We start from the raw sequence: 20,470 nt of genomic DNA, 5'->3' as shown, positions 1-20,470 counted from the left end.
AAGTGGCCATCAGCATTGAATACCTGGAAGGATTCAAAAGCTTTATTGCCTTTTGTACAAGTACAGTGAAATATTTGCTGGTCTACCTCCCTGCAGACTTATACAATACACAATGGTTAGCAATAATAGAATAACAAACAATAACATACAGTATACAAAATATACAATATACCAGATTTTTTAAGATTAATGACACATGGATTGTTTTATGGGCGTCGTTAGGTCCGATCACCTGTGGCTATAGCCCTGAGTATTTTAGCCCTGATGCCAGTGTTCCTTCAAAAATACAAGTCAAGCCCCTGAAGTCAAGACTTAGCCCCAGATTTTTTTCAATAGCTAGAAACGCTCCTAGATTGTTAGTTTCTTTTGCGCATCGTGGTTCAATGACGTATGGTGGCGTCTAGACCAGAATCGCATGAGCTACTGACAGCCATCTTTTACATCGACAGGAGGTCTCTCGTGGAGATGTTCCCCAAGTCAGGAAAGTCCATCGTCTTCGACCACTTTCCCGACCCCTCCGACACCTGGGAGATCATCGAGACCATCGGGAAGGGGACTTATGGGAAAGTGTACAAAGTGCTCAACAAGGCCAACGGGAGCAAGGCCGCCGTCAAAATACTCGACCCAATCCATGTGAGTAGGAGGCCTGCTTGAAGCTATCCATACTGTGTAAATAAAAACCCATCATGATACTGAAATACTAAGCATTTCTATTACACAAGGTATCTGTCTTCTCAGAAACAATCAGACAAGGTTGATAGAGAATTAATTTAGTTTTGCTGGAGTTATCATTAAAAAAATAAATGTGTGTGAGTCTTATCTGGTGTACCTGTTACAGGTTTGGCGTTAAGAAATTTAGCTATGTTTGATATCGGTGTTCTCAAATCACAGGCGATAAAATTTGCTACACTTTAGGCAATCTCTAACCCCCTGCTCAATTAGACTTACTGGTATTCTGAAGGGGTCAGCCTGCATTGCCTCTTCCATCCACCAGTTTCCATTCGTTTTATCACCCTTAGTATTGCCCCCGTAGGCTCCAATATTGTGTGTTACAGCTTTAGCTGAACTGCATTTTGAAGTAGAAAGAGATCTATTATGGTTCTGAGTGGATGAATAATTGCATGATGTAACAGGAGCCCACCCCCCCCCCAGCTCAAACACCACCCTCACTCTCATCACAGGGCTATTCACAAAGAAAGGGTTTCCTTGTGGAGGGCTGTCACTCCTTTTCATCGCTGAAGGCTTCTCCATACCCATTTTTTAAGGATCTCTAAATTTTCCATGTCTTCCTCTTCCATGTCAGTACATTTTCTGGTTTCATTTGAGTTTTTCACTTGGTTCCCTGCTTTTCCATTACCATGAATCAAATAACACTGAGGCATAAACCTTGAGTTATAACCTAACATCTTATCCACATAAATATGGCATTTCTGCATGCTGTTGTTCCATTAGCTTGAATTATCACCCTACAGGCTGAGTACTTTATTTCTGTTTTTTTATTTTTATTTTGAGAAAGCAGAGTCAGCCAGGCTCTGGAGCAATTTGCGGGGGGGGGGGGGGGGTGTTATCAGCCTTGCTCAGGGGCCTAATAGTAAAACCACTTGGGTAGTCTTGGGATTTGAACCATCAACCTTCTGATCACAGGCACAGCACCTTACCTTACTGAGCCACACACCACTGCTCCATGTTCTAATAGCAAACTGTTTCCACTTCATTTTTCAGGCCCATTTCAATTAGTTGTTCTAATTTTCCCTCTCAGTAATTAAGCAATTGTACCATTAATCAAGCAATTTAGCATTAGAAGAAATGTCCACTGACATTTTAACTGATGTATTTATTTCTGAGGATGAGTAGCTGTGATGCTGTATTTGCTGATGATGTCACAGACTGGTTTAGTTGTCCACCAGTGATTACTTTATTGGTTCCCATAGAATTAAACTGGTCAGCACATGGTCACCCATATCTCCCTGGTTACAGAGTCCCAGATTCTTCCATCACTGTCTATTGTGTCACACTGAACAGATGTACTAGTATAGTATAGTACAGTATACCATAGTATAGCATAGTATAGTATAACTATCCATTCACCTTCATGTTGGGGTGCCGCTAGAGATTTAGGACCCCATGAAGACAAATCATGTTGAACCCCCAATCCAGAACAATCCTGTTATATTTAGGGCCCTTGTGACCCAGGGTCCTGCCTACAGCTATTCCTGCCATTGGTGGACTTGGCTCTGAGTGCAATTTTGTCTCCAAATGCAGGACATAGATGAGGAGATAGAGGCCGAGTACAGCATCCTCAAGGGCCTGTCGGACCACCCCAACGTCGTCAAGTTCTTTGGGATGTTCTACAAGAAGGACGTGAAGGATGGGGACCAGCTTTGGCTGGTGTTGGAGGTAACGGGGACCTGGGTCTCGTTCCCTTTTCACAGTGGGTCAGAAGCTATAGCTGCTGTTCCAGGTTAGAACAAAGAGAGAAAATAAGCAGGTAGAATTCTAGCCTGATACCTCCAGGGTTGTGGGTTTGATTCCTACACCTATGTGTGTGTAGGGAATTTACATGTTCTCCCTGTGTTTGTGTGGGGTGCAAACCCTCCCTACACTGTCTGCGTCTCCAGGCTATCGCCTTGGGCCCCGTGCTCACGTTGGGGTCGGAGGGTGTAAATTTGTTCATCAGAGTTAGTGACCATGTTATGTTTTTAAGCAGGTAACGTCCAAACACTGGGTTGTGTTGCATGTTCCGTGGCCGCGGAGGTCAGCACACTGATACCTTTCCTGTAATTGCTGACTAAATGCAGTTTCTCACAGTGTTTTGATGGAAATCCTTCCCAGGGGCTCCAGATTTCTCGCAGGGAAAAAATGCATAAAACGTTTCACACACACGGTAAAACCCATGCAGGTAGTTTCTCTATAAACATTATTCTTGAAATTTATGGTACTGAAGAGAACTGAGTAATTTTCTTATTTGACGCTGCCCGTTTATGATTATATACAAGCCTCAAAAATTGAGGTGTCCCAGTTAAATTTTGAAAGACAGTGGAAAAACATACCGTTTGCGTTTGACTGTGGTTCTTCACGAGCCCTCGGACATCTGTACGCAAAACACCAATGAAAAAAAGAAGAGATAGACAGCCAAAATCCAGGAGGCTAATCCTGACGCTGAAAATCAGCACCTGCCACAGTGATTTGACAGTCGCTATGGTTACCTCTCCTCCCTCCAGCTTTGGGGCCTGTGTGGGGGGGGGGGGGGGGGTTCCATGCAGCCTCCCCATTCCCAGCGGCCGCCTGTACGCGCTGCATGCTGCGCCAAGCCTGGTCGCCTAGATAACCACGCGATTTGGGCATAATTAACCGCAGGGATTGTGGTCGTATTTTGGAAGGTATCGAGGGCACTGGAGCTGTACTCCCCATGCAGTTACATAACAGCTGAACACGCACGACTGCATGCCGCATGGGTGACAAATGTCAACTTGCTTTAAATGAACTGTTATCAGCCACAGTGGCTACAGTTCTTTTATTGCATCTAACACTTATTTTACTCTTTCTGTTTTTCTTGTATTGTTTTTCTGCCTGCTTGATCTACTTGCAATTTAATTTTTTATTGTGATCTGTCTTTTATATTTTAACTGCTTTTTTAATACTGTGTAGTGCATCGGGTATTAGAAATGCGAGTTGCTAATAAAATCATTATTATTATTACTATTGTTATTATTATTAATAATAATAATAGTAATATTAACAGTAGTAGTAGTAGTAGAGGTGGTGGTAGATTTCCTCATTACTTTAAAACAAACCATTTTAATATTCAGTTCAGTTTGTTTCGTATGTTTTTACTGTATAAGGAGCATTGTCACCAATGCACATATTTGAGGTGCCTAGAGAGAGCCTGAGGTGACAGTGGCAGGGAGAAGCCCACTCAGGGACAGAAAACGGCCCAGGGAGAGAGCAGACACGGGGGGAGCGTCGTCCTCCTCTCGCAGTATGAGTTTACATCGTAGTAGTAAATACTTTAGAGCTGCATATTAATAAAGGAGAAAGGTAGCGGCAGATGAGAGGCATTGGATGAAAACATTTGTACAGCATTATTCAAACCCACGCTATATTCATCCCATTTTTAGTTGTTTAAATGACGTCATTCATTGTTGTGGTTCCATTAAACAGAAGTTAATGGCTTATTTTCCCTTCCGTGGATTGAAAATAATTGTCATAAATTGATATTGCAGGCCGAATCAGTCAAATGTTCAATCTGCCTAATTTAATTAAATTAATGAACACTGCAACTCTCAGAAAAGGATTCCAAACAAATTAATATAGCTGCATTTTCTGTTTGATAAAAAAATATATGTTCTTTTTCACATGATTTAGAGCTTAAGGGCCCAATGGTGAAATCACTCTGCTGACGCTGGAAATCGAGCCATGACCATTTGATCACAGACACCCCTTCCTAACCTGCTGAGCCACACACCACCCTCGGAATTACCGTTTGGTTCTATCCTTGTGGAACGTGCCATAACGTGTGCTGTTTGACCATTAACAACAAAACAGGAAGGAAGACTTTTCTCCTTTCTTGTGCTTCGTGCATGATGACCTGTGCCATTTGCCTATATGTGTCCACAGGCTTAGGGAGTGTCCCCTAACCAAATCGTTCAGGTTTCATAAGGCACATTTACTACAGTTTTTTGGTCCTCACATTGTTCAAGTCTATTTTCACACAACATCCATTTCGCTACAATCCCACTCTTCTGCATTTATTCAATTCTGGTCCCTGTCCATCCGCTCTAGTCGAGTTTTAGCCCATCCATTTGGTTACAGTCCAGATCCCCCATCTTAATTTAATCCTGATCTTTGTCCATTCATCCTGGTTAAGTTTTAGCCCATCCATTTGGTCACGGTCCAGTCGGTTGCCAGCGACGGGTAGGACTGTAATGGCAGACGCTTCCACCTGCTTGGATCTTCTCCCAGACGCCCATTTCTCTTTTCCCGGTGAACTGGGCTGCACATTTTCTCTGTGCAATGCATTAAACTGTGGAGCTCTTCATTAGCAGAGAGATGCACGTTATTATTAAAGCCCTAGACCACAGAACGTGCTGATAACGTGCAGGGCTGCGTCTCCTGAAAGCCCGTTACACGTTCTTCGGCACACCACTGCTTTGACGGCAAACAGGTCAGTGCTCGGCAGAGAGATGAGGTACTCTCAGAGTCTCGGAGTCTTGGAGATGATAAAATTACGTCCCCAAATTACCCTGATCGCACGGGGAACTGTATCCCTTGTTTTCTCGTTGTGTGATTATAGTTCGCGTTTCTTTAACAGAGCAATAGTTAAGCTATTGAAATGATCAGTTTCATATACAACTATACCTTCATTGATTCCTAGACTTTGCAAAATGACCCATGATCCAATGACTTAAATAGAATTGTATTGAAATTTTATTTGTCATTTGCACAGATACAAATGTGCAAACATGCTGGAATTCTTGCATGCTTCCCTTGGTCATGATTTAATAACAACAGACAAACGCATAACGACAGACAAGACTATGACATATAGAAAGAAAGATGTATTCAGGTTCTTAGCATGAAATTAATAGATAAAAAGATAAACCAGTTTCTTGATAGATGAATGAGTGTCAGAGGCCATTGTCTTTTGTGGTGATATCAATTAACAATGAGGTTTGTGTTTGGGCCGTCTGACCGGATGTCAGTAAAATGTGGACAGTGGCTGTTTGCCGGGTAGATGATAAGGGGGGGTCGTCTGCGCCTGGCAGCTCGAGGGCGACCATTTAGTCACAAGCCTTCCAAGATTTTCACCAACATATCACTACAGAAGAAGGGCTGACATGAGAGATGTTGGATAAAACATCCTCACAGAGGTACAGGGGGTGTCAACGCTATTTATTTCTCTCCTTAGCAGTTTAAGTATGCACTAAATCCCTGATTAATGTCATCTTCCGGGAAACTTCAGCAGATGCTAAGCGGTATTTATGACAGACAGTGTGTTTTAAAACAAATGTAGTCTGAACTGCTGTACGTATCCTGAAACCTTTTTCTTCCATGTCGGATGTGTCAGGTCTGAGAGCTATGATATGTAATCGATTTACTGTAAACACACGGATTTTAAAGGTCAAACACACGATAAAATTAGCTTCCGCTGAAGCTGCAGTGGCTAATTTCTAAGGGAGGAAAATCCATTGATGGTGGCTCCATTTTGATCTTTCGTTTCCTTTGATGTGCCCGGCATAATGTATTCATTTCTACCACCTGCATTTGTAAGGCAATGAGGTGATTTTCAATAGCAAATGTTCCCGTTGCTGAAAATTTTTATTCCCAAGCAGTCTGCTGAAACCCTATGATGGACTTTGTCTGTAGGTCTCATATTATTAGTTTTCGTGCAATAAATAAACAATTATCGATACCGAATTTGACCTTGATATGTAAAACACGGAAAGCAGCAGCATGTCAGGAGAGGATGCTTAGTGACGGCTTGCGTGGAGCCTGTGGTGCCTGGGGAGATTTGAAGAAAACGGGGGGAATTAAAGTGATGGGTTGACATTAATAACATGCCCCCAGCAAAGTGAAGGTAATTGGAAATGATAAGCGTGAGGACCAAAAATAAACCAGCATCAGTCACAGATACATGTCAGCGTTACTTTACTCTTCGCCAGGGCTGTAGTACTCGAGTCCGGCCTCAAGATGTTCTTCTATTGTCTTCGACTCGTTGGTATTTGCACTTGGATTTGTCGTGGACTTGGCTATTGGAATAGTTGGTGTTCACGGAGTACAGCTGCCTTAAATTTTTTTTCTCAAGTTTACATTTACATATCGTTTGCATTTACAGCAAACTACCGCGGTTGCTTTGTTTGTTTATCTGTATTAGTATTAGAGTATTAGAGACCCCAGTCAGCATGCAGTACCGATCAACAATAAGCACAAAAGGGAGCTTTAGCTCTGGTTGTCTTTTCACCTTCTGTTAAGTAGTGTAATTGTTCTATTCGCATGCTTTTGTACAGTTATAGTTACAGACTTTCCACCTAATTAAACTTGTATTTTTGTATAATTCATTTGCCAAAAAGAGACAAAAACACACAAAAAACAAATGTAAATATGAATTTGATTGATAGCATTATTACTATTTTGTTCAAATTTTCTACAGATAATAGTATCGTTATCATGAATTCTATTGGCTATGATAATCGTGTAGTGAGAATCTGATACCGGGACAGCCCTAAATGTTTTCATTGAGGGAGTCTTCACACCTGGGTTTGAACAGCTGACCTAAAGGTTGTCCCAAAAACTTGCATACACTCTGGTCCTTTGCGGATAAGATTGGCCACCCCTGTTCTAAACTAAAAGGTTTTAACAGGTAATAGTTGTTCTGTATGTTTATTGTAAGACTGCTAATCAGTATGTTTACTGCATATACGTTATAATCTTGGGCCTATAAAGGATCAGCACAAATATGGCACATCACCCTTTTCTGTCAGGATGGGTACCCGCCTGTCCCTGTCCCATGTGTCTTCTCCCCATTTGGCCAGCAGCCCCCGCTGGCCATCCCGTTTGGTGTTACCCAAGCATATTTCGCTGTTCCCTGGGCTGCCATATAACTATGTGGGGTGAATCTGTGGCTATGGACCAGGCATCATCACCATGGGCCAGTACCAATTTTGTTACAGATTTTTGAGTTTGGTTTTGTCCCTTGTTAACTCTACTATATTGGGTTCTTGCATTTGTGCCTTTGTTTATGATTTATCCCTCCTTTGTCTAGTTTAGTTATGTTCTGTTTTGCCTGTGCTCCATATATCCTGCGGCGCTTTTCCACCACACCAAGTACGGTACTTTTGGTACTTTCACTTTTCCATTGAGTTCCAGTTAAGTACCAGTACAAAAAGTTCCAGTAATGAAAGTACCAAACCAGCTGGGGTACTTCTTTGGTACTTCGATACTTTGTATGTGCATAACATGCAATGTTGGTATTAATTTTGCACATCACCAAGCCGTATAATATACTACAGCCATTTTTCGAATTCAATACAAAATAACCTCGCCTTGAGTTGTGATGTCATTTGGAGCCGATACCAGTTTTTACGCCAGTGGAAAACCAACACCTTGAAGTACCGTACTTTTGGTACTTTCTCTTTGATACAGTGGGAAAATGCCCCGAGGGTTTTGAATTTGTGAATTTGATTGTGATTCCCCTCACCTGTCCCTTGTTATCTAAATTCCCAGTGTTTACATAATTGTCTATGGCCCACACCTGTTCCTCCTCCTGCCTCATTAGTTGTTGGTTAATAAACTGTATTTGTTGAGAACCGCTACATAGATTGTCCCTCTTTCTTCAAGCCCCACCTTTACACTTTTCTGGGTGGGAGTTATGTGCTGTTTTGTCTCTGGAGCGTATTGAGTTTGATATTAAGTAAAGTGGCAAAACTTAAAGTAAATAATATGGCCTAATTTGACCCTACAGTATAGTTATACTGCAGTTGATTTTTATTCATAACAAATAATAGTGAAAAAAGATCATTTTAAAATTGAAGATATACAGTACCATGTCTCTAGCGTCACACAAAGATTATAAACAGGTAAGTATAAATGGTCTGAAAGAGGATCATTTGGTCTTGAGCTAGAATCGAGTAGTCCTAGTCTTGGACCTGTCTTAGACTGGATGAAGGTGGTCTTGACTACACTGCTTTGCCCTTTGCTTACATTTGTCTGTAAAGAAACATGGTAACTGGGACTTCGCCATGAATCAGGAAGGTGCCATTTTAGTGGTTCGTGTGCTTATCTTACTAAGAAATATTTTTAGGTCCACCGGAAGATCTTTTCCGTACGGATTTCACGGTTATCTCCATTAAAATGAATGAGATATCTACTGACTTGTGCAGAGCGAGTAAACGTGGGACATAAATTATCCCCTGGACGTCATTAAAATACAGTCTGACCGTATAAGTTCTCTGATATTTAAGTTCAGTTGCTGTCCTACATAAAATACCATAACCAGAAAAACGCGAAAATGGCGTGTCATGACATCAGTACGAAGATTAAGAAGTGTTAAGTGCGTTTTATCACTGTGAATTATTTGTTTGTACAGTACGCCTGGGACAATTCAGAACTCCCTGTGGTTTGCTAAATTAAATGGTGTAAATGGCCCGGGAAGCATAAAGAAAAGAGCACGTCTGAGAGTCGCAATCAGCCCCCGGGGGATGCTTGTAATGAGCTTTCCGGTATCTGGGAATTCAACCCAAAATGGCCCAGAGGCACCCAGCTTTTCGTATTGCACAGCCTGTACACCAGACCTTTCGTCTAATAGGAATTGTATGCATTTAGATATCATGATGTTTGCCAATATACGCTTAATCATTTTGATGTTTCATGGAGTGATCTAGTTGTTCCCTGGAGATTATGAAATCTGTTTTATTCTTACTAAAACTATATTTTTATTGCATTAATAGAAGAAAGTTCATAAGCTAGATCTTTTAGATGTATTATGACAGACGTAAATTCAAAATATCATATGTGGAATTAGACGCCTGTGCTTTGTGATTGCATTCCACAAAATTTCTCATGTTTTGCTGGACAAGCTGCAGAAAAAAATGTCTTATAGCGGTGTTATGATCTTTAGAGGAAAAATAACTGCACCTAGTTATTGTAAACGATGAGCAAAAGTAAAGCTTTCCCCAAAGGCGTGTTTCATTCACCTATTAAATTAAGTCAATAAAGTTTCATCTCAGCATTTAAGACTACAGAACTAAATAAATAAATAAACAATTACTGAACATTAGACCGTAAACTTTTACTCGTGCTCATTACCCTTATGCGCTTTACTCAATTTTTCGAGCCTAAAATTATGAATACACATACAATGACTCCTCAGGCACGTCCCATGAGAATACAATTATTTCACAGCTGATAATTATAATATGATGCAATAACTCTATTCATGAAATCGGAGTGATGGTTTAAGCGGAAACGAAGACCATTTTCGGTACGTTTGGATTTAGGTTCAGCATGTACACATACGTATAAGGTGACTTTTTGTGTGTGATCCGGTAATCGTTCTGTATCAGAGCTGGGTCTCATTAAATGGCATTTATTTCTCATTTCTTTTGGGGCAGGCAGCACAAAATTGCTGGTTATCGTTGTTGCCTTGACAACATGCCAGACCATTTCATGCAATTTTCTTAAAAGGCTTTCGGCACACTACGAAGTTTAGTATGTCTTTCATAAACAAAAATACTGCTTGTGATGCAGCTTCTGTTTACTTCATGACAGCACAACAAAGACGGAGCAAATGTGATTTCGTAGCATTAAAATAATTAATTTTCAGTGCAGCTCAGTTCATCATTATCAAGAGATAATTGACTGCAAATTCTGTGGAAAAAAAATATTTCTACATTTTTTCAGTTTTATTGAATACTATGAGGACGCACTGGTACAGTATATTTGGGTGTTTTGTTGTGATCTAAACCAAATTATATTTTACAAAAAATGATCACGATCCTCAGTTGAGTCCTGTAAAACAATGGCATGGTGCAGTACACTGCTTTTCCTCCTGTACACAGGGAATTATCTGCTAGCTTGGCTAAAATGCAAGACAAGAAAAAAAATGCAGTTTTGCATCTTGGTGCTTATTAAGGTTTGAAACAATGGTCATATTAATTTTGAAATTCAAATTTCCTATCATAATGATGTTTTTAAAATATGAAAGATACAAAATTAAATAAAATTGGAACATGACTGCCAGAGATAATCTCTACTCAGTCATTGCATACCTGTACTTATACCTCTCTAACAATGAAGCCAATTTTAAACCAGCAGTTATCTTAGTGTTGTTCATGATGTTCACTGCATCCATTGCTTAGCTGACGAGCCTCCTCTTACAGTGTAGTCTGAGTTATTACCTGTGATTTCTGTAAAAGACATCAGAGAGCTGGATTCATGTGACGATGAAACGAATAATCCAACTCAATCAAATTACAGAACCTTTTGTTCATTTATTATTAAAAAATATTCTTGTTAATTCTGTGTTCTCGCACCCTGTGGTAAAATAGCAGAAAACCTGGTGAACTACCAGGGTGGCTAATTCAAAGATACAGATAAGATTTGTCATCCAAAATCTGAGCAAATCCTTCTTATGGAAATGTATTTATATATATTCTATGCTTGTTTTTGAAAGATAAGCTCTTTAAAGGATTGAACAATTTACGGAATGTGTTTAGAATACGGTTTCGCCTGACATCATGGAAGGTTCACTCTGAGATCTAAAATGCGAGCCAATTGGAGATGAATTAGATACTACTGCTTCAGATTTAACGTCTCTGGCTTCTCATCTTGTGTTGAGTCATTCCCCTCCTCTCCTTTTCCTCTGTAATCCCAGCTCTGCAATGGTGGCTCCGTCACAGACCTTGCGAAAGGCTTGCTGAAGAGGGGTGACAGAATGGACGAGGCTGTAATTGCCTACATCTTGCATGAAGCTCTCATGGTAAGGAGAACGGTGGGGGGGGGGGGGGGGGGTAAATTACAGAGCATGAAGAACACGAGGCATGAGTACTGTCCACCTGGCAGCTGGCTCCTTAGTGCCCCCCTCCACTCAATATACACATTCTACACATGATCTATATGTGTTCTCTTGCAAACCCAACGTCTTCTTTTGGGTGCAGCTTGTAGACATAATGCAGTGGTTCTGTGTCTTTCCCCTGAGGAAAATGTGCGGTATATAAAAATGATTAAAATTTGGACTCAAAAATATGAGCTTCCATGGCAGATAAGGCCCCATGACATCCCCAGGGGAGCTGGGAGGAGGTGTTTGGCTAGTGTCTATGGCCCCTGCTGCTAATTGCTAACTTGGTTGTCCGAAAAATAAGGTGGAATGCTCTGCTCCTGAATGCACTCTTCAGGACACCGCAGGCATTATCTGAGAACCACAGACCTGCCTCATAAGTTGCTTTCACACCGACCGGAACTTTTTTTCTGGAACTAGGACTTTTTTGGAGCAAGGGACTTTTGTCATGTTTACACCACTGGAACTCGGCCCGATTGTAGCTCCTCGGAGGTACTGTGTGTTCAAACACGAACTACTGGAGAGGCACTTACAGTAATACCTTGATGATTAACCACAAGCACCAGTGCTGACTTAGAAGTTATGTGTAAAAAAAATAAAACTAGTGGAGCAAAAATTGAGCAGTTAGAATTATTTTTATACCCCAATTACATTTAATGCATTAATTAATAATTTTTTTTCTTATGTCTCCATATTTCTTCATCAGAAAATTCATTCGATAACCAATATACTTTTGTCTGATATTGCTGGTACCGGCAGTGAAACTTGTCAGCACTTATTAGTGGGATAATGTTACATCATTTTTTATTCTGTGATAAACGAAAGATTGATCTGCTGGTCAGATTTAATAAGAATCATGAACATGTATAAGTAAAATAAAATAAAAAGCTGTGTCCCATTTTGATCATGATCAATCCCTCCATAAATAACAAAACAACCTATTTATCCTTCACTGTTTTGGTGTGGTGGTGTAGTTTCGCATGAAATTATGTGAGGTTTAACTTTTTGAGTCTTCCATACTTATTAGGTTCCTGTTGTGTGGTGTGAAAATGACACACAAAAGGGGCCAAGAAGTACAAAGGTCCCCAGTCGAGCCCAGGGACTTGTAAACCGGCACCAGGCTCCGGAACTTCGGTGTGAAAGCGCTTATGGTTTAGAGGTCATAACCCCCCTCCCCACAGCATTCTTTGGTTTCACCCCTCTATTAAATCCTACAGGGACTCCAGCACCTGCATGTCAACAAGACGATCCATCGTGACGTGAAGGGGAACAACATCCTAGTGACGACTCAAGGGGGCATCAAGTTGGTGGACTTCGGTATGTGTCAGCTGCTGTCCATCCCTGCCCCTGTCGGGAGGGTGGTAATGTGCCGTGCATCACCTCCTCTGTTGGAGGCTAATGGCCGCTAAGAAGAATCCAGGGACCCTCACTGATGAAATGCGGCCAGTTCCCTTGCTGAGGGACGCGGTGCTTTGTGGTTCAGATCTGCTGGACATGCCTTGAAAGCTCAAACGCTCTCCGGAGCTCTCTCTCTGGACCTGCTGCTGAAATTGGCTATCTAATAGGGAACAACTGCGATGAGTCACAGACATTCCTGCTGACACAAGTTCCTAATGCCTCTTTTCTTCCCAGCAGGAAGGCTGAACGTTCATAAAAACTCCACAAAGGGATTCAGGCTCTGTCAATCAGCACAGCCTCACATACAGAGTGCATATCCTCCTGAGACCCGACCCATTCATTTATGTCCATTGTAGTGGACATTGTATTTTTGCATTCATTTTTTCACTGATGTTGGGAAACATATTTATCCTTGTTGTGCACTAAAGAGGACATGCTGTGAAATTAAAATAAGAATAAATTTGAAAAAATCTAAATTGTAAGATGTCTTATTTCCTCCAAAGACAAATAACCTACAATTGAAGGACACTTTTTTCCTTGGGTCTCAGGAGGATATAGACGTTTTAATTGAAAGCAGCTAATTATTCTGTTTCCGAGGTCACACATTTTTTGGTTTATTGTAGCTGATATGAACTGTGCTTATTAGAGAGTTGATTAATATGATTCTGATGCACAGGATATACAGTGATAAAATATCTAATTTGTGTAATCACAGGTAGCGGAGAGATGAAAGGAATTCTGAGGGTTGGTTTGTGGAGTCTCTGCCGTGAGGATAGCGAGAGTGAGGAACAGAGAGAGAGAGAGAGAGAGAGAATGAAAGAAGTGATGAGTCATAACATTTAAGCTTATCTGTAAGAGTCAGCTGAGTGATTGTCTCTGTCCGGGGCTCTTCATAATGGGCCGGACATTTTTTTTTCTTGGCGCTATTGCAGAAACATTGGACCGAGTTATCAGAGACCCGGCCAGAGGGGCTTCTGGTTGCCAGCGCGGTCGATTTGTGTGAAAGGGCTTTTGTGTTCGCAAGATCAGTTGCGGCCACGTGCTGCAATTTGGTTTGTGGGAAGCCCTCCCTTTGCTTCCTGCGATGAATATGCACATCCACATTATGACATCGAAGTGTAACGTTTTCACGCGGTAATTTGATGTTAATTTTGGCAAAGTGCGTATTTCAACTTTTGTGCTGGACGATATTCGTCAGACACTTGAATTTTAGGATTACGGTAGTAGTGTGCTGGGAGTGCTGTGTGGTTCTGTGGCTTACACTGCTGTGTCTATAATGGTCACCAGTTCTATTCTCCTGATTGGCAGAGTAATTTTACCATTGGGTTCTTGAGTAAGGCTCAAGGGACTGTCAGACCCTGCTTTCTCAGTTGGGTCTTGCTTTGGAAAAAAGCATCAGCTAAAATGAATGAATGTACTTTAATTTATCAGGGGAATCTGAACCTATTGTACTTCACCATACAATAAATAGAGCACCAAGACTTCTGTATGTTTATCTGTTTTCAGATGCAATGAAAATGAAAACAATTGAATTAATATTACTACAATTGAATGGTCATGCCATGATATCTTACACTGTCAGGGGCTGAATGAATGTTCATTTTGACTGAAATGTTTAATAAATTTTTCTCACAAGTAAATACCTACATTTTGTTATCATGCATCATTTCTTAGTGTTTTGGGAAACTATGGACCTCAAAACCTTATTAAAACCAATTAATTTTCTGAAAAGGCAAATTCAGATTTACAGTTACTGCGTTTGCTTGTGAATAAATGTTTTTTTCTGCTAATTCCATTGATTGTGGGCATGGTATAATTAACTAAAGTGCAGTAATGGCCGGCAGCATCATGCAGGCAGGTGGGGCAGACACCACCTTGCGGGGTTTGTCTCCTCCGGCTGCCTCCATGCCGAGAGGGGGGGTGGGGGTTGTGGGGCATGAAGGGGGGGGGGGACTGGGCCTCCTTCCTGACACGTGGCCCCTTGATAATCTCAAGCGTGAAGCTGGGTGTCTTTTTTTCATTGCGGAGGGAGCGTACGGATGGCTGCCCCGTGGAATTGATGAAGCCCCCGCAGTGACTCATCACAGGAGGAGAAAAAAGACATTATTTGGTGGGGGGGGGAGGCAAGGAAATGGAAAGCTTTCCAGTTGGCCCATGAATATTCTAATTGACAGTGTTATGTTGCTGATAATTGCTAGGCATTGTCCCAGGACCAGGCTAATTGCTAATGTGGTGCAAAGGCCTCAGTACATTGCTGGCAGATGGTATGTAATGCAGTACATATGTGTTACTTATGTATAATGTGTATATGTATCACATATACGTATTTGTATCTGCAAAATGCATGTTTTTGCCGGCATTCTTTCATCAAGAAGAACCAACTTTTGTAAGAACCCTCTGATTTCTCTATAAGCTTATTTTACTATTGATGCCGTGTTATTTTAGAGTCCTGATGAGTGGACTGTTTGTGATTTCTGATTGGTCCGTGTTTGTGTTTCCCATGGTCTTTTGATTGCATTGACATTGTAGCCAGTCCACTCTCCATTTAGTTCCCATATATGCTATCCTGTAGTTGCCATGGTAATTGAGAACTTTCGGCGATGTGAGCGATTTTACAGAAGAAACGCTAAAGGACCATCTTGGACAAAAACATCCCCCAATGAATCTTCACCTGTCTGATCACCTTGACACCTTGGCATATTTACAATTTAAAAAAAAATCCTCTGTGCCGCATTAATTTGAATGACTTTGATTTGCGCCCTCTTTCAGTCATGTTTAAAGTAGTACAGAGGCCAAGCTTTGAAAAGCAAAGCACCTCCATCCTTTGCATGAAAAGCAGCTGCTGTGTGGTCGGTATCTGCCAGACTGCTCGATGATGTCATCTGTAATGGCCGGTTTAAAGGCCATGTGAATCCACAGTGGCCACATACCAGTTTAGTGGCTTGGCCCAGCTACGTTTAGGCATTGATTCTGTGGATGTTGAGCAGGACCCCTTGAAATGCTGACTGTAGATATCGCACTACCTAGTCTTAGGTAATGTCACAGTAAGATTAATTTTTTATTGTGAATGCTTATAATCCTGAATGTTAAAGAGATACGATTAATTTATATTAATTGATCAGCAAGCTTGAGGGCCACAGTAGCAAATCACAGCCACCTTGAGCAGGAGTGAGTATACAGGTCAGAAATACTATTTCTGAATAGAATCCCTATATAATTTCCCCGGCCCCCACGCTCAGAATCGCTGTGGTCCCTCACACAGGTGTCTCTGCCCAGCTGACGAACACCCGCCTTCGCCGGAACACCTCAGTGGGGACCCCCTTCTGGATGGCCCCGGAGGTAGGTCCTGCCTCCATTGGGGGCCCCCTCCATTATTATGGAGGCCACTCACGACCCCCCCCCCCTTTTTGTGGGTATCTCATACATTTGGCCAGTGTTTCCCTCCCAGCTTCCATCCACAGAACACCGAATACCTGGTACAGGTGCGCTGGGGGCTGGGAGGGAGCGAAAATGTGACCCCCCGTCTGGGGGTCTTCAAGGACTTGGTTGACAAATACTGCATTAGAGCATAAATAACTACATATTACATGCACATGGATTTGGGGCATTCAAGGATTCATCCAGCCACTGTCTTAATGCGCTCATTTACATATTTTTATTTATTTATTTTTTTTATACCCCATTTCTTATATATTTATATAAGTGCATTTGTCTGACCTTTGCATATTTGACATTTTTTATTTACCGTGCCCTTTAAAGGTAATCATTTTATGTACATGTGGTATTTTTTGCTTTTTGTGTTTCTTTTAAATATCTTTCCCTATTTTCCTCTGATTGAAACTTTTCGTATATTTACATAATCTTTACATAGTGATATGAAAGCTCAACAGACATTGCATAACCTATTTAAAACTGATTTGAAAGAAAAATCCTGGTCTTAAGGGCGTACTGGCAGTGGGCAGCGTCTTTGCACAGGCTGGGCGTTTTACATATGCAGAGGAGCCTGAGAAATTTTCTTAGACATACAAACAATGATAGCTGCAGTAAGAGCCTGCTTTTCCTGGTCATATCCTGGGATAGGGAGCATTGTGATTTCATCCATCATGGAGGGCAGACAAGAGACCTGAAGGTCAATCATCTCAGGATCTGTATTTGCTTCAATCGCAGCGGCGTTGCTGCTTCTTCCAACCGTATCGATGGCTTTGACAGCAGCTGAAGTGTCAGGATGGAGAAGCAGTCAAGCGTTCGAAACAAGGAGGGACCCACAATGAAATCTTGAGTATTTATGATTAGAGAAATCAGGTTTCTTGACTCTTAGGACCTTATCTTTCCTGCTTGTGTTTTTATCAGCCATTTTTGCAATTCTTTGCTGGTGATTTTCAGTTTTTTTTTTTGTGTGAAAGGGGTCAGCCTCATTAATACCCCCGTCGTTTTGCACTTTTGCCCGCCCTGTGCACACTTGGCCTTGCACGGACCAGGGGTGCCTCAGGTTTTCACGGAGTCGTACTCCTCTCCCCCGGCTGCGCTGCAGGTGATCGCATGCGAGCAGCAGCTGGACTCCACCTATGACTGCCGCTGTGACGTCTGGTCGCTGGGAATCACTGCCATCGAGCTGGGAGATGGGGACCCTCCGCTGGCCGACCTCCACCCAATGAGAGCCCTCTTCAAAATCCCCAGGTAATGGCTCTCACCCCATCGTCCACTCTGTGTTCATCCACAAGTGGCTGTAGGGGGCATGTATGGCTCAGTGGATAGGCTGCTGTACTGGGTATCAGAAGGTCAGTGGTTCCATTCCCATGCTTCAGAGACAGGTCAACCCTGCTCTCATAGTTATGCATTGCTTTGGATAAATGCATCTAATAGACAAATGTAATGTAATGATAAACAATCAAGACACCAGGGGCCAGTATCACAAAGCCAGATTTCTCACTTATCTGGATAACTTTTTGGATTTAAGGTACCGCAGTTAAAATGGCTTTTATCTTCATTCACTTGCATTTAGCCCTGGCTACCTTAAATCCGTCAAGTTATCCGACTAAACAATACAGTACAACCTATAAAACAAACTGAAGACAATAGAACATGTGTTTGTATATATTGTGTATTTAAGGCTATTTTCAGCCCTTTAAAATAACTGATACTAAAAGCTATTGTGGATGAGGGAATTAAGATGTTGGTCATACCCTCCAACCTACACCAGATAATCAGCTGGAAGCTGGATGGATGTTCTTGTAATAACTGAAAGTGAAGAGAATTTACATCATTTCAATTTTCCTGTCAGTCCTAGATATGACAATAAGGTAGTAGTAGCAGCAGTATTAGGAGTAATAGTAATAGTAATAATAATAATAATTAAAGTGAAAACAGTCATTAAGACTCTGAGAAAGCCAATCAAAATAATTGAGTGGGTAGATTCATCTATATATTTGCCCCATCAGCGGTTTCTCAGAATGAATCCGTAATGGACATACACGCGCACCAGCCACAATAAAAGCAATTTTATTGAGTCTCATTCAGCCTGTTTGGCAGAAAACGCATCCAGTCGTGTTTTGATGCTTCAGAATGGAAATGTGAAGGGACTCACTGGCCCCTCAGCCATACCTACCCCCCCCAATCTTATGGGCCTGAGATCTCCACCTGGATGCGCCCAGGGCACCTCGGCAGCGAGGAGAGGAGAGGCTGCTGGCCTCTAACCAGGGTTGTGGGATTTTCCCCCTTGAAGACACGGTGACCAGTGACAAGGGGTCCAACCAGGTCCAGCATGAGGTTAACGACCCCCCCCCACCCCACCAACCTCTGGACAAGCTGTGGAACCCAGATCCCACATGGTGGCTTACATGAGAACCCCCATAATGCTCCCTGCCAAGCACACACATATTCCAGGTTATTTTAGGTCTCTGCTTTTTCTTTCAGGGTGGGATCGTAAAGGCAGATAACCGGAAGATGTATGCCGCCCATTAGAGTAATTAATCGTTGTCGACAGCAACAAAGCAAGGGTCCTCTTGGTCATTAGCATTCAGTTTCGACTCCAGCACTGAGGGAAAGCTTGAGTGTGTCTTTTAAAAAGCCATTTAAATGGGACGGCAAATTATATCAAATTAGCATAATTGTTCTCTGGTGTTACTACCTTGTCAGCCCCCCCCCCCCCCCCACCCCAGTTGCGCTCGTACTCCTTCGCTTAAGGAGACGGAGCGCTCCCCCGTGAAGACGGGCGGTGTGCATTCTTCTTCGCGACGGGTGTGATGCGTAGACAGCACATGGGCCACGGGACCGTGTGATCCAGGGGGCGTGGCCAGATTCTTGTGCTCGTCTCTCCTGGGCCTATAACCAAACACCGGGCTTCTAAATCTACCTAATCTCTGCCATGCTCTCTGGAACATTCCCTCATAACTGTTTCTATACAGGCAGCCCCCCTCCCCCCGCTTCATCTGCCCGCTATTCCGACCAATGTCATCTTATTGCCCCCCCTCACTGGCCGTGTACAATGCCTCTGTTTTATCTCTGCCCCGCCAGGAATCCCCCGCCAACCCTCCGCCAGCCAGAGCTGTGGTCTGAAGATTTCAACGACTTAATCCATGGGTAAGTGGCTGTCCCCCCCTCTCCCCCCCCGTACATGTACAGGCCTCTGTGCACATCCTTGCACAAGCATGTTACTGAGTACAGAAGATGGACTTATTTAAGGGCATCACTCAGGCTTCACCGCCTCTGTCTATATGTGAGCAAAAACGTCTGCGTCCCATAACACTGGAAGTAAACATTGCGACACTTGTAATAAATTACAATTACAAAATTAGTACTTCAAGAGCTGTGTTAGGCACCCAGAAGGCAGTGTAAGGCACTTATATATAAGCCACGTGACATCTGCGTACATGGTGCACGTTACTTCACAACAATGCGGCATGTACGATGTATTTCTTGAAAATGGTTCTCAGAAAATTCTGACATATGTAGCCGTGGTAAAATTAAGAGACCACAGCACAATTTTTTGTATCACTCATTTTTCAATTGATGAGTATGTGTCTGTGATTAATATATTATTTCTTTTGCAAACTGCAGCCTGGTTGTTCCCTGTTTCTCATTGATGAAGGGCTTCTTCCTCGCTTTATGGACCTTCAGTCCTGCTTCTAGGAGCCTGATACGAAGTATCCTAGCAATGCACTACACACCTGCACTTAGTGTTTCCCATTCCTTTTGAAGGTCACTTGATGTCATCCTCTGATTCATGAGAATCACCATAAGTTGACAGTCGTCTCTGGCTTCAGAAAGCTTCCCCCCTTCACCTGGCTGGTTTCTGGTTGTTCCCAGTATCTCCTGCTTCACCTTATTCTTGTGTACTGCTGTCTTAGAAATTTTGAACCTGGAAGCAACCTGCTGCTCAGCACAGCCTTCTGACAGCAGAACCACAATTAAACCAGGATTTATCAATGCAGATATATTTAAAAATATATAGTGGTCTCAATTTTTTCCACGGCTGTAAATGTCCTGTTTTGTATAATATTTATTTAAAACTAGGTTGAT

The 20,470-nt window shown here is 42.2% G+C and overlaps 1 protein-coding gene across 1 annotated transcript in view; it reads left to right on the top strand.

Moving 5' to 3' along the window:
* The first annotated feature begins 453 nt into the window (after positions 1-453).
* Positions 454-20,470, top strand: part of myo3a (myosin IIIA) — a 47,134-nt gene continuing 27,117 nt past the window's right edge. The window contains exons 1-7 of the mRNA XM_023823466.2: positions 454-633; positions 2,263-2,397; positions 11,372-11,476; positions 12,772-12,871; positions 16,215-16,291; positions 17,484-17,629; positions 19,466-19,531. Of these exons, the coding sequence (XP_023679234.2) occupies positions 466-633; positions 2,263-2,397; positions 11,372-11,476; positions 12,772-12,871; positions 16,215-16,291; positions 17,484-17,629; positions 19,466-19,531 (797 nt within the window). The 5' untranslated portion in view covers positions 454-465. The remainder of the gene's footprint in view (positions 634-2,262; positions 2,398-11,371; positions 11,477-12,771; positions 12,872-16,214; positions 16,292-17,483; positions 17,630-19,465; positions 19,532-20,470) is intronic.

This window comes from Paramormyrops kingsleyae, chromosome 1 (genome assembly GCF_048594095.1).
Source record: "Paramormyrops kingsleyae isolate MSU_618 chromosome 1, PKINGS_0.4, whole genome shotgun sequence".
NCBI lineage: Eukaryota > Metazoa > Chordata > Actinopteri > Osteoglossiformes > Mormyridae > Paramormyrops > Paramormyrops kingsleyae.
Note: the sequence above shows the minus strand (reverse complement) of the source record. Positions and strands in the feature narration are given on the sequence as shown.